At 38.4% G+C, this 14,641-nt stretch overlaps 1 protein-coding gene and 1 long non-coding RNA gene across 3 annotated transcripts in view; both read left to right on the forward strand.

Annotated features, from left to right (window-relative positions):
• Positions 1 to 238: 238 nt before the first annotated feature.
• On the forward strand, positions 239 to 5,041 carry LOC139970580 (uncharacterized). Its single transcript, XR_011794174.1, has 4 exons — positions 239 to 892; positions 2,114 to 2,224; positions 2,472 to 2,552; positions 2,762 to 5,041. It is a non-coding gene; the product is annotated as an uncharacterized lncRNA (long non-coding RNA).
• A 4,733-nt stretch (positions 5,042 to 9,774) lies between these two features.
• Positions 9,775 to 14,641, forward strand: part of LOC139970577 (xanthine dehydrogenase/oxidase-like) — a 70,872-nt gene continuing 66,005 nt past the window's right edge. Inside the window, exon 1 of one of the 2 annotated variants that reach the window (XM_071976378.1) lies at positions 9,775 to 10,461. In XM_071976378.1, the coding sequence (XP_071832479.1) occupies positions 10,402 to 10,461 (60 nt within the window). In that variant the 5' untranslated portion in view covers positions 9,775 to 10,401. The remainder of the gene's footprint in view (positions 10,462 to 14,641) is intronic. The other variant, XM_071976377.1, reaches the window with a different exon arrangement.

Raw genomic sequence — 14,641 nt, forward strand, 5'->3', positions numbered from 1 at the left:
AATGGGGTCATTGTTTTTTTGATCCGGAAATCCGGATCATTTTGATCCGGGCGGGGTCGGTGCCCCTGGGATCCGGAAGCCGGATCAAATTTGATCCGGAATGGGGTCATTGTTCTTTGATCCGGAAATCCGGATCGTTTTGATCCGGACGGGGTCGGTGCCCCTGGGATCCGGAAACCGGATCAAATTTGATCCGGAATGAATCAAATTTGATCCGGATGTTTTAAGAGTGTAAACTGAAAACGTAACATTTAGTGTCCCACGAAGTTACGTATGCAGACGCGATTTTGTGTTATAATAATCCAAATATTAAATATGGTTGATCAACTTACTATGCCCTACATATATTTGCAGGTACACAAAACTAATTCAGAATAACGATCAATATCATGCAGTGTTCAGTTCATAATTTATGGCCAGATTAATTTTTGTAAGAAACATGTTGTGTCCAGTCAGATAGTTACGTTTTCACTAGTAAGACTCACACGGTAGTCGCTATGAACATATTAGCGTATTGAAAAAACATACGACAGTAAGGCCATACAAGGCGGGAACGTGGCGACAACAAATTGAGCCTCTGTTTAGGAAACTTAAGAAAGGTAATCTATATTGTGATTTGTGTCCATCTCGTTACGCTTTTATAAATGTTACGTTTCTAGACATGAAACAATAACATAATATATATGAATAATATATATATTTTATGATTGTTAGAGCGAACAATTAATTGTTGTCTATATTATCATACATCGGATAAAAGTACGTCGTTCGCATCGTAATACACCTGGCAAAACGAATCACAAGTTGGCAAGATCTGATTTGGAAACCACGCAATGTTGTGTCCAGAATTACGTTGGCTTGAATTACATTTACAGACAAATATTTTACCTACGTGAGTACTTTAGTGCTTGATATATCGTTATTATACCGTATTTATTTGTTTATTTTGTAATAAGTTGCACTTGATACTTATTTGCGAGTAATCTAAATGGATTTATTAAAATTTCATTCAATACGTAACCATGAGACCCAAAAGTATGTGGTGTCTCGGCATGCATTTACATTAGTTAGGCCCGCGTTAGTTACGTTAGCTTCACGTTAATTATTATTAGCGTAGGCCTATGGCCATACCATTTTATCACATTGTACGGTATGTAGGGTTGATGCTAACTTTTATTGGAGGGGGAATTGTCCCCCATTACATGCGATAAAAAAAGAGATATCCTCTGAATTCATACTTGATCCTAGCCTAGCCTAGCCTATGCCCACAACGTTGTAGGTATAGCCTAGGCTAGTTAGACTAAGATTCTTTAATTTTTTTTTTTTTGGGGGGGGGGGGAATTAGTCAGTCCCGCTGCTGTGCAGTATAAACAAACCAGCCTAGCCCTAGCTACATGTATGTTAGATAAGTTAGATAAGATATTTAAAATAGTTGGCATAGGCTAGGCCTATATATTGTCCAATTTTGTTTTGCATCATCACTATCAACTATCACAGTAGGCTAGGCTTATAGGTTACCAGCCTGTTCTTATATATATTACTCTTAGTCTGACCCTGTGGCCTGGGCCTTCATTTCCACAAAATGTGCCCGGTTATAAAAAAAATGGTACATTGTGGCCGAAGGCTCTGTCCAAATTTTTGTTGCATCGATCGTATACGTGTTATCCTAGTCCGACACTACATTGTCGCATTATCGTTGGGTTCTTTTTCCATATTCAGTATGGCGCCTATCGCCTTGGGGTTGGTGTGGTAAAAGGTTGACTACAAAAATTACCAAACAAAAAGAAGTTGATTTCAATGTTTTATTCGCTCCATGTTCGATAAGTAATCAACTCAAAAATTTATTTGGACAGATTATACAAAAAATTACAGCAGGCTACTACCTGTATAAAAGATTATTTCCATTATATTATATTTTAGTGTTTTAAAAATAAAGTTTAGAAGTAAGAAAGGAATTTTGATTGTGCTTGATTTGCTCAAGGAATTGTGTTTAGTGCACCAGGCCGGGCAGTAGTCATGGGGGGGGGGGGGCTAACTGTTTCCCACCCCCCACCCTAGAAAATGTTGGATACTGTGCCTATCTGTTCTAATTCCCTTTGCTGTTTACTTCCAGCATACAGTACATGATTTGGAATTGTCAGCAGTGGGCATGGTATTCCAGCTACTTCATCCACCAGTCCAGAGGGAAACTTGCCTAATGTTGCTCAACCATGCCATCCGGAGTGTATCCTTTATACATTTGTTTTCATTCTTGGCATCATATCCGATTTGAAGTGTGTGTGTGTGTGGGGGGGGGGGGGGAGGATAGCCCACCATTCCAAAAAATTAGTGTGTACAATATTTAGAGTCCATGGAGACGACCAGGGTTCATGCCGATGTTCATATAACTTGATCATTAAATTGTATTTTGATTTTATATTAAGTATTTTAAAGTTCACGAACAATCCATAATCTTTAATTAATAACTACAGTAGATGATGATACTTCAACGGCACATCCTGAGGGAAACATGTCACCATTGCCCGAAGCTGCCGAACCACGCCATCCGCAGTGTATCCTTAATATATTTTATTGTTATAGTATTCATTTCAGTTTCAGACCTATCAGTAAGTAATACGTACTACAGTAGTGCAGTGAAGTTGCAGTTTTCCTTCCCACAATCCCAGTGAATTAACTACATCCACCCCAGTTGACTGCATTCACTACACATTTTTTTTAAACCATATTACCATATCTTAAATATCCTTGACATAACATTCAGCTGTTCCTCTGCACAATACGTTGACTTGTGGGCAGTGGGTGGCTGTAATATATGATGAAGAGTGGTGGCCAGGTATTATCACGGATGTTGATAACGGATCCTGTTCTATCACTTTCATGAAACCCACTGGCTCCTACAATAAATTTATTTGGCCGGAGAAGGAGGAAACAGACCTTGTGTCTTCAGATTCAATATTAACAGGTCTTGATGATCCTCCTGTACCGATAAGTCGCCGTCACTTTGCTTTAAACTCAGTACAAGCAAAGGATGTCACTAACAAAATGAGAATGGTTCTAACACAATAAGTTTATGCAGTTTCTTGCAGGATTTTATCCAATGCCTAGGACAGCTATGGCATCGTGATCAACATTATTAATACTTTTTTTCATGTTTCACCATTCTAGGATCTATTAACACATTGTTCCTTCCTTCCTTATGTTCACGTTACAATTTGAATGCTTTTCTTCATGCATTATGAACATTTTGTTACTGGTTTATTTGTGGTTTATAATGAACTAACAACCTTAACGATGCCATAACTGTTTCGATCCATAAAGGTTAGTATGTTATGGAGACGGCTATAATTTAGGATCTCCTGCTTGATGATGCCAAGCAGAAATGTATTATTTACATTCATCAGCTAGGCTAACCATAGCATTGTTGTCTCAATTGCATGCAAACAAATTTGAAATTGGCCGAACAATGCAAATGAAAAAAACAACAAGAAATTAATTAATAAAGTGATTAGTGAATAATTATTTGCAAAATTCATATCTGTTATTAAATGAAACAGATGAACATGAATGAAATTAAATGTAATGAAATGACTCAATTTGGATCTTGAAAATTTAAATGAATCTATCCAGTACTGGTATTGAATGGGAACAATTGAGGAAATTATTATATGGAGTTTTTTATATCGCATTTATTGTACACTAATTTTGTTTACCATCCATTTATGCGGTTGAATATTAGCGAATCACATTTATTTGTACATATGATTGGAGTTGAACATACATTGTTATTTTGTTGTGTTAATCTGTACTATATATAAAGTTTAACATGACAGCACAGTTCTCTGATCAGCCTCTTTGTTTCATTCCTTGTCCTTCTCTTTTATCATTTATTTTGTGAAACATAAATTATGGGATTACAGTAGAATTAATTGTAAATCAGCTTGATAGCATTGCTTTCTTGCAGAAAACGCACAGACAATACAGTACCTTTAGAAGTAAAGGAAAGATAATATAATATGCAGCAACATTATCAATATAAAAACTCAACAAACTACATATATAACTGAGATACCTGTAAGCCTATGTCGATGTAACAGGGACACCAAAATATTGGTGTCCCGTTACACGTTCGGCATTGTTCATTTGGCCACTGGTATATTTGTTGATGTATTCTGAATTAGCTGTATGTCAATATCAGAGGGAATTAGATCATTATTTTATAATATGGAAACACATTTTAAGTGAGTATGAAGGATTGACAACATCACAGAAAAAAAAAATCACTTTCACAGTTGCCAAATATCCAGAATTTGTAACGTGTGAAAAATAAATCAAGAATTACTAAAATATTATAGTTGTGCATGACAATAACTGATGTCTTGGATTATGACCATGTTTAATACCTAAGTTAAAATAAATAATATAACAGTGTATGCTGATTTTACTATGAATGACATAGATGAATGTATAATGTTTGGTGTCCCTGTTACACGTGATATTTTGGATATTGTCTTATGACTTTACCTATACTATTTGCATTGCAAGCTAGCTATAAGCAAAATGTTTTTTTTAGTTGGCTTTGCATTTGTTGTAGTACACATGCATGCCATTATCATTGTGATATCACATATTTGAAAATTTTAAGCCTATGTCACAAGTTGGCACCCATATTAAAATAAACACAATTTTGTGCAATAAAATACTGTATTTATGTCTCTTACGGTACTACAAAGAACTGACTGCACTGGGCCACAGTGGCCACAGTGTTACATCACTGCATTGATTGAATTGAATTAGAAGATATTGTCCACAATAGGAAATTCGGCTTACACAGGTCGAAAAACGAAAAAAGAAAAGAAATAAAGAAAAGAAATAGTATAAGTATCAAGTACCATTGATGCTCAAAAGAAAGATTTCCTTCTGTTTTATTCTATAAGTTTATTGACCCATTTGGAAAAAAACATTGATTTTATGTGGGAAGTAAAAGTAGGCCTACACGTAAATTAAAACATAATGTTAACTTGCTTACACTTTGGCCATTTCTTTTTCTCAAGGTATGACTAGTGCCCATCGGGAATGCTTAAGAACATTGTGCTGATTATGTGGCAGCTCAAAGACCATCCCAAGTGACAAGGCACCAAACACTAAACAGGGCTACCATGCTTGGATATTGGGCACAATGTTTTGTCCTTGATGGTTGCAAGTTCCAAGGCAATCAGTTCATTACGTAGTTACTGCCGCAAAAGGCCAAGAGAGGAGGAAGCAGATCGCAGTTAAACCAACTTTTCACTTTATGTATGGAACAATTTTTCAGTACATTTCCATATGAAGTAACAGAATTTTTTTTCGTGGAACTGGTAAATTGTAATAATGAGTAATAATGAGAGAACTCGAGCTGATTTTATTGTTCTGGATTTATTTCACAGTATTTTAATTTTTTATTTGTACCTTTGTTGTACTAGTACTTAAAGTGGGGATTTCTGCTAGAAGAACATTGTCTTTTGTCCATGTGCTCTAGATTATTTTTTGGTGGAACTATTACAGTATATTTAAATAACAATGTGGTGATTTGATCTTGTATAGTTTTCATGTTATCTTGTGAAGTAGTTTTATTTTCCTTCTGTTTAGTACAATATATACAGTAAAGGAACTCCAACTTGCTGTTCTGTTTTTTGCCAGCTCTCATTATTTCACAGCCCTATAGTTTACACTGCTTAGCAATATGATGATAGAAATAGCAAAGGTAGTGTAGGGAAAGGTGCCCTTATAATCATATGCATAACATTGAATAGTCAAGTTGTCAACCAGAGAGCAGTGGTCAAGCGACTAAAAGGAGGTGCCATCCTGGCTGTTACATTGTGCCCATTGGGGATTAAAATCACATTTTGTGCTCGAATTATGTCCATATAAGTAAACTCATGTAGCTAAATACATTTTAATTTTGCTGGCACAAAGCCTAGGAAGGTAGTGTGGTGGGAGGGGGGGGGGGGGAGTTAGTGGGTGTCTTAAGGAGTGAAGGTGGGTCAAGAGAAGGAGCCAGTTTAATGGTATTGATGGTGAGTTTATGGAGCTCCAAATGCCAAATGTAGTATGAGGGTTTTACTTTTGAGAGATAGGGAGTTGGGCATCTGCGAAAATTGTGGGAAGGATTCTAAATGCTGGTGAGGATATTGGGGGTGTAGAGAAGACTAAGCTTTGCCAACAGAAAGAAAGGGATGAAATCTTCCATGCTGAGCTAAAGTGCTTCTTTCAAGAGGGTGTTAATATTGCGAAGGTGAGTTTTGTGGTTGTCACTGTGGCGATGCTGCCAGTCCAATTTAGAGCGGATGGTGTCCTACCTACCAGACCTACAGTAGGTGGTGTTGAAGAGAAAGCATGTGTCACCTTTGACCTTCATCAATAAAATTTACAAGGAAACAAATCACAACAAAGTTTAAACTTTTAATTTGTACAAAACTGACAATATTCTAGTTCCACTATATTTCTCTGAACTAAAGTAAACTTGTTATAAGCTTGAAAGATGAGGTTTGTCATGGAAAGAACAAACAAACTATGTAAGTATACAACATAATTATCATAAAATCAACATATATAGATACCAATCATGTTACTCTCAGTTTCACTCCTTGCTTTCACTTGCCAATTCTTTTCTGAATGGTTTTTCTCCTTTCTTGCTACAAGAAGTCTTCCTTTTATTTTTAACTTATCTCCATGTACATTCTAACAAAAGCATTTACTCTTAATTTTACCCAATAAACAACAAACGTATGAAATTTGAAGCAACTGCCCACTTAAGTCCTCGTTTAACAATTCTTTAACAAGATCTGCCCATCGATTCTGAACTGGCTTGTGTTGCAGAAGTTTTTGCAGAAGATGGTCTTTCACATTTTTATATCTCAAAATAAGCAAGGTCTTCATGTTTAAAATTTGCTTTGTCTGAAATTCCAGTCTTGAAAAACATGAAAATATTATCATTAACTAAGAGTAATCCGCCTCTATTTTGTTTTTCCACCCAAGCTTTACTGTAATCCAAAAAACTGTGACCTTCACCTGCAACAGACATACAGTTTAAGCACTGTAAAAATATTAAAGCATACTGCTATAAAGCTTAACTTTCATGTAACGTTTTATGGCAAATGGCACATAACCTGCTAATTATCTTAGAATTTGTTCCTCATGTGTTTCAACAATTAATGTATCTTCCAAATTTATGTCGTCTGGAACATCCAGCCTCTCAAACTCTTCAATTATCAGCCTCACCATAAATTCAACTATATCCTGTAGCATGAACATTTCTAATGTCCTCTGCGGATGCAAAGTTTTCTGGCAGCCATGTTTCGTGTTATATTAATTTTGTTAATTTATAACACTAGGTTCCCAGTGCAATAACAAACAGCGCTAACGTTATTTGCCTAACGAACGAAGAAAAGTTTTATCGGAAAATACTTGACTGGAAGTACCTATTTCAGGCGCGTATCCAGGATTTTCTAACCCGGGGGGCGCGAATTACTATCTAAGCGGAGCGCCACCATCGGTTGGCGCGCAGCGTACAATAAAATTTCTGGTTTTGATACCCCCCAGATCACCGGAAATAGCACTTCTCGGGCTTGAAAATGACCAACCAGATGTACACTTTTGCCTGAGAACCAAGTATTTCCCAAAAGTTTTTTCCATCCATAACCTTTTTGAAGATTGTCACCAGTCACACATCATGTTCGACCTCATTGCATGTCCTATGGATCATTGCTTTTGTAGGTGATTCTACGTCACGGTCCACAATATCCGAAAGCCCCACTTTTCAAGGTTTTAAGCCCATTATTTGTTGAGAATTTGAAAATTCACATTTCTCGTGAATAAAATCACTTGAAAACATAGCCATAATGTTGCACAAAATTCAATCTATGGACAAGCAATATAGAAAAACCTCCTTGAACCCCTAACAGACAGGTCAAAGTTGCACGAGTAGAGGAAAGTATGATGAAGAATGTTGGTGAGGAAATTTTCGAAAATTCAGACACAGTTAATTTATTGGTGTAGAAATATTGCAACCTCTTATAATGGCTATTATAAAACTTGGTTGAAGGAAATGAAAAATATAAGATATTTCCGATATCAGGTATATCGAAACCGAACACTACACACATAGGCGTAGGTCCCGTAGGAGGCGGTGGCTGCAGCCCCCCTCCCCCCCCCCCCGCAACCAAATTTTTCCCCATCTTTTTCGGGCACCTACTGAAAGAAAAATAAATAGCAATGAATAGCTTAAAAATGATCTCCTTGGTAATTAAAATAAAGTTCTAAGCTTGGCCGACATTACTACTGTAAAAGAGAGTTTTGACATAAATGGATCTGTATGATTTTTCTCCATCTACATAAGACATTTCGTTGTTTACATAGCATCCAGCGGTACACTGTGCAACTTTCACGGACCGTGCGGTACACGATGCCATGCACTGTAATGACCGATGCTTGCTTATATGATATTGGCATTGATATGTTGAACGCGCGAAGAATTTTGGCTTTTTTTTCGGGCAAGTCATTACAGCCCCCAAATCCAATTGGGCTCCTACGCCTTTAACTACACACATAGACAGTTTTTGAGGCTGTTCATCGTGGAACATGATTTCGATGCTACTGATATGATGTTATGTCTGCTCTTTGCTTTACAAATTCGAACAGGCGTGTAGCGAGTAATTGCCAAGGGAGGGGCGAAGCCTGTAGGCAAACTATCTAAGCGAAGCGCCACCATGAGTTGGCGCGAAGCGTACAAGAAAAATTTTGGCCGAAAATGCCTCCCAGATCGCTGGAAATGACACTTCCCAGGCCTTGTAAGTTGCATCTAAGCATTGTCTATTTTGAAATTACTAGCGATGTCATAAAGAAAATTTGCTCGGGGGGGGGGGGCGGTCGCCCCCTCTCGAAATGCGTCATGTACCCCGACGACTCGGTCGAGTTCAAGACCAGCCACAGTTGGTTCCATATAGCACAATTGTACAATTGTTTAAGGCGTCCATACACACACACGCGTTATGATAGACCATATATAGTATTTATATAGATACATTAGTGAGAGAGGAAAAATGGAAACGTCAAAAATGGAGTTGTCGGTGTAAGGGGTAGGGTGAGGCGCACACCCCCTCCGTAATTCTTGATCTGTCACTGGCTACCCTGTGTATATTATAGGGATCAGCGCTTTAACTATGACTGTTCCTCTTTCTCTTCCCGAGGTCTTGGCTATCTTCTACTCCCTCCTTTTTTCCTTTTTCTCTCTTTTTTTCTTTTTCTTTTCCCTTCCTTCCTCTCCTCCTTTTCTTTTTTTCCCCCTCCTTTTCCCTTTTTTCTTCTCTTTTTTTCTCTCCTCTTTTCCTTACCCGGGGGGCGCGCGCCCCCAACGCACCCCCTGGATACGCACCTGTATTTCGCCATTACTTGTTCATATATTGCGATGAAACATATGCTGAGATAAACAATTAATTATTAAGTACGAATCTTCGAATGATTCGGTGAGAAATAAAAGATATATTTTGATCGAAATTTTCACAAGTACGCGTAACGTAACATATATGAGTACTGTGTATACTATTTCAATTACATATACGTTAGGATCGGAGTGTCTATTGTTATGTTGTGAGGGACGCTATATACGAAATGACCTTTGTACAAGGATTACGTAATAGCTGATGATGGCTTTACTCGTGTTTGTGCCCTGAGGCATGTTTACTTATGGCGATCAAATTGTGTCGGTTACAATGATACTTCAAAGTGGGTTTTCTCCTTCTGTTTATAGCTCCATGCTCAAACGCACACGTAGAGGCAAACTTGTTACTGTGTTGTGGCAAACTTATTGGTGACAAAGGCAATGCTTGGTTGCAAACGCACAACGCTAGTGTAGAGGGATTTACGAGCATAATAATGAAGTTGGTGCCATTGGTCATGGTGGTTTGTGACTGAACGTTTTCATTGGGTAAAAGGTTTCATCGAGATCTGCAAGGACACTTGTCTCCAAGTGGAAGCACACAGTGTCGGAAACGTCAAGTTTCCCACATGCTGAGGGGGCGTTACAAGATATGTCAGCGCCACGCCTCCTTGTATTCTTTCCCTTACGGATAGCAGCCAGCATGGAACAAAGATATGGATTTGCACAGGAATGCTAGTAAACTTCTTGATATGAAATAGGGATTGTCGGGTTACTTCAAGGAATGCAAAATCTGGTACCGGTTTAGTATCGGTTTTGTACCGGTTTAGTACCGGTTTAGCTACCGGGTTAGTACTGAAAAACCTACGGACGTTAAGAGTAACTAGTGTACTGTTTGTTAACCCGCAGGCGGTCTCATGATCATATATAGGAAAAGCCCTCTAGTTTCATGATTTGAAAGTAGCCTTGCACCGTTTGACAACGACGAAATGGACGATCTATCGGCTTTAGGGTGTGATGTCCTCTTATTCTTCTGTAATGGAAAGAAGGTAAAGTATAGGTAAAGGTATGAGTTTAGGTAAAGGTATAAGTATAGGTAAAGTATAGGTAAAGGTATGAGTATAGGTATAGGTAAAGGTAAATTATAGGTAAAGTATAGGTATAGGTAAAGTATAGGTAAAGGTATATGTAAAGTATAGGTATAGTCATAGGTATATGTATAGGTATAGGCATAGGTATAGTCATAGGTATATGTATAGGCATAGGTATCGTTAAAATCGAAGGAAGATGCCCAATAACAGTCACTATAGGCAGTCAGCTTCAAATTATCACCAGTTTTCTTAAAACACAACTCATAATTATTTGTATTGGCCCCAATTTAGCATGCTATAATTGCTAGAAGATTTTTTAAAAAAAGAACGCTCCAAGAAGTCTTTACTTGATAGTATGTTTGTATATAGCACCCTGTGAGGTTGCATATGTTTCGCAGCTCCTGTTTACATCGATTTTTGGCAAAATATATTCATCATACAATTTTGTAGAATGGACTGTTGATTTTCGAAATATCAGAGAGTCTGTACATACCATCATTTAGCAATTTGACGGACTAGAAAGTGCATATTTATGTGGTTTTCTTCAAGTTATACGTCTTCGATTCTGTCACAGTTGACTGGTTTCTAACATGCTTAAGTATACTAGTGCACAACTGCTTAGTATCCGTGGATCATTGACCAAGCCTTTGCTGCGGCTACCGCTCCAAGTCTACAACACTCTCAAAAGAAATGGAATAAGTGCTGTTAAGCCAACCAGCCGGGGCACAAAGGGGATTAAAAGGAGAAGAATACCTGTGAGACTGACAAACACACTGGCCAAGGGAAGTCAAAATCCTTCTCATTGACAGTGCAGAAACCGCCATCTTGTGCACTAGATATGTGGGAGCCAGCTACAGAGGATGAACTGAAGCGGATCATAATGGCCTCCCCGTCTAAGAGCTGTGGCCTTGATCCGCTGCCTACAAATCTCCTTAAACAGTGTGTGACACCTCTCTTGCCAGTTATCAGCACTATTGTGAACAACTCCCTCATAACTGGCGATGTACCATCCGCTTTCAAGCTCGCCCATGTGACGCCACTCATCAAGAAACCCTCGCTGGATCCTACCGTTCTCTCAAATTATAGGCCAGTGTCAAACCTTCCATTTGTTTCAAAGATTCTAGAAAAAGTTGTGTCATCCCGTCTCACATCCTATCTTGAACACAATGGTCTATAGGAGACTCATCAATCTGCCTACAGGAAACACCACAGCACCGAGACTGCCCTCGTGCGCATTCAGAATGATGTGATGGTAGCTCTTGGAGGTCAGAAAGCGTGCCTGATGGTTCTGTTAGATCTTTCGGCCGCTTTTGATACGGTCGACCACCGCCAGCTTCTTAGTACACTCAGTGACCTTGGTGTTAAAAGTAGCGCCTTAAAGTGGATGACATCATACCTCAGTGATCGCCAACAGATTGTGTGTCTGGGAAAGGATTCTTCTGACCCTCAGACGTTAGAATGTGGCGTGCCCCAGGGTTCGGTCCTGGGGCCTGTGCTCTTCACGGTATACACGTCTTCACTGGGTCAGCTTCTTCGCTCGCAGGACATGGACTATCACTTCTATGCAGACGACTCGAGTCTCTATCTTATGTTCCATCCCAATGACATTTCTATCACTGTGCACCGTCTAGAGAAGTGCATAGCCTCAGTTCGGCAATGGATGTCACACAAATGCCTGAAAATGAATGACTCAAAGACTGAGGTGCTTCTAATATCATCAAAGCATCTGGCCAGGAAGATAGAGTGTCCAAGCATCATTATTGGTGACCATCAGGTGGAGCCTAGTGATATGGCAAAGAGCATCGGTGTCATAATGGACAAACATGCCTCTATGGAAGACCATATAACATCTGTGTGTCGGTCTGCTCAGTACCATCTCTACAACATCGGAAGAATACGAAAATACCTCACCAGAGAAGCCACAGAGCAGTTAATCCATGCTTTCATAACATCTAAACTGGATTACTGCAATGCACTTTTCTGTGGACTACCAGTTAAACAAATAAAACGACTGCAAAGGCTCCAAAACATAGCAGCAAGGATCGTTACACTAACAAGAACATCTAATCATATTACCCCAATATTGCATGAACTTCATTGGCTGCCAGTATCACAGCGGATTAGGTTCAAAGTCCTTCTTCTTGTGTTCAAGTGCCAGAACAACATGGCACCTCCATACCTGCAAGATCTGATCCGTCTTTATCAGCCAACAAGAGCCCTACGTTCTGCTGGTCATAGTCGTCTGGAGGTTCCGATCACCAAAACAAACAGCTATGGGAACAGAGCTTTTTGCGTGGCTGGGCCACGCCTCTGGAATGAGCTGCCAGCTGAACTGAAAACTGTTCCTACTCTCACGACCTTTAAATCAAAGCTGAAAACTTTCCTTTTTAGACAGCATCACTGCAATTTTTAAACTATGTATTTAAATTTCTTTCATGTGCAATACTCAAACGTGCATGTTTTTTTTTTTTTTTCATACTCATTTATATTGTATTTAATTCTGCATTTTTTACTACATATTTTGTGTCATATTTTTATATTTCTTATTTGCTGTTACATAGCGTTTTAGAGCACTTTTGTGGATTTTACGCTTTACAAAATAAATTATTATTATTATTATTACTTTCCAAATTGTTCTAAGGCATTCTAATTGAAAGTATAGGATGCCTGAATGTCCCAGTGAGGTAAATTTCCTCGAAGGTGGTAATGAAACCAGTTTCAAAACTTTGACCAAAGGTAACCATATTTGAAGATCTGGTATATTTGGGGCCAATACAGCATACCTGGTCGAGAGTTTCCGTGGAAGCCACCATATATTTGTAGTAATGCAGTAAAATGTAGTAAAGGCAGCTGGAAGGTCATTCATCTTTTTGGGTTTTCTCTCTCTTACCCCTCACTCGGATTGGTACTCACACCGCCTCATTTTGGCAAAGTGGTTACACACTCACACACCCCCACACACAAAGGCCTTATCTTAAAGCAGCATTTTTCGTTTTGTGGCCGTTTTCCACTTTTTTGACAAGTCCATCGAGTTTTTTTTTTACATATATCAATCACAAAACAGCAAACTAAGATATTAGCCAAGTTTTTCCCCTTACAAAAGCGTTAATTGGTGAGTAATTAAGGACATTTGCAGATAATGAGAAAAGTGTCCACCAACAAATTCCACATTTTATTTTAATCGCATACAGTTCCCCCAACCCACTAGTTTGAATCCAACCAATCAGAGATGCAGGTTTAGTTGTGAGCCGTTGCTAAAAATAGATTCAAATTTTAAACGTCGAGTTGGTAACTTGGTACAACCATGGGGGTAAAACAGGAGGTAAAACAGACCAGCGAGTTGGACTCTAACAGCTCCACTCGTAACGACTGTGCAAGTCTGTATTATAAAGATTAAAATATTGATATTAGGTCATAAAACTAGCTGACTCTTAATTATTTCACATGAAAATCACTGGCGTATGAACAGTCGGTGATCTTCATTTTGTTGATGAGTTTACTCGACGTTTAGAGTTTGATAATTTATCATGAAATATTAACTAAATAACTGAACCAAATAAATAAGTCTTTACACAAACAAGTTTGCCAGTAAGAACTACAGTACAGGTTAAGCTAGAAGGACAGGAACATTTGACTGCGAACTGGAAGGAGAGTTACCATCTGAAGACGTAATGAATTACCCCACCGTCCCCTCTTTCTGGTTCCTTTCCAATAGACATATATTTAACTAAGTACCCACACAGAGATTATGGACGTAAGTGTTTGAGGTTCTGAATTGTCATTTGAAGTCATATTGATTCATAAAAAACTTTGAAATATTTTTCTTGCACGACACACAACAAATGGCTTAATTTTATTTCATACTTGTAAGTATACAAGCCACTGAAATATGTAGGCAAAGTAGAACTTGAATCAGGTTTCAGTGTAACTTCGGGGAGATAAGCTAAATGAGTCGTTTTGACAGGAACTGGAGAATTAGCCTAGTGTTGAAGTAACGAGTCAGTTATATTTTAGTTTAGTTTTTTATATTCCAGTTAAACATGTTGAACACTCCGCAGTTCAGTAATATACATTACTTTTTCCCCGATATAATGTAACACGCAACGATGAACACAACGCTTAATTGACTTCACAGAAC

Source organism: Apostichopus japonicus, chromosome 8 (assembly GCF_037975245.1).
Source record: "Apostichopus japonicus isolate 1M-3 chromosome 8, ASM3797524v1, whole genome shotgun sequence".
Taxonomy (NCBI): Eukaryota; Metazoa; Echinodermata; class Holothuroidea; order Aspidochirotida; family Stichopodidae; genus Apostichopus; species Apostichopus japonicus.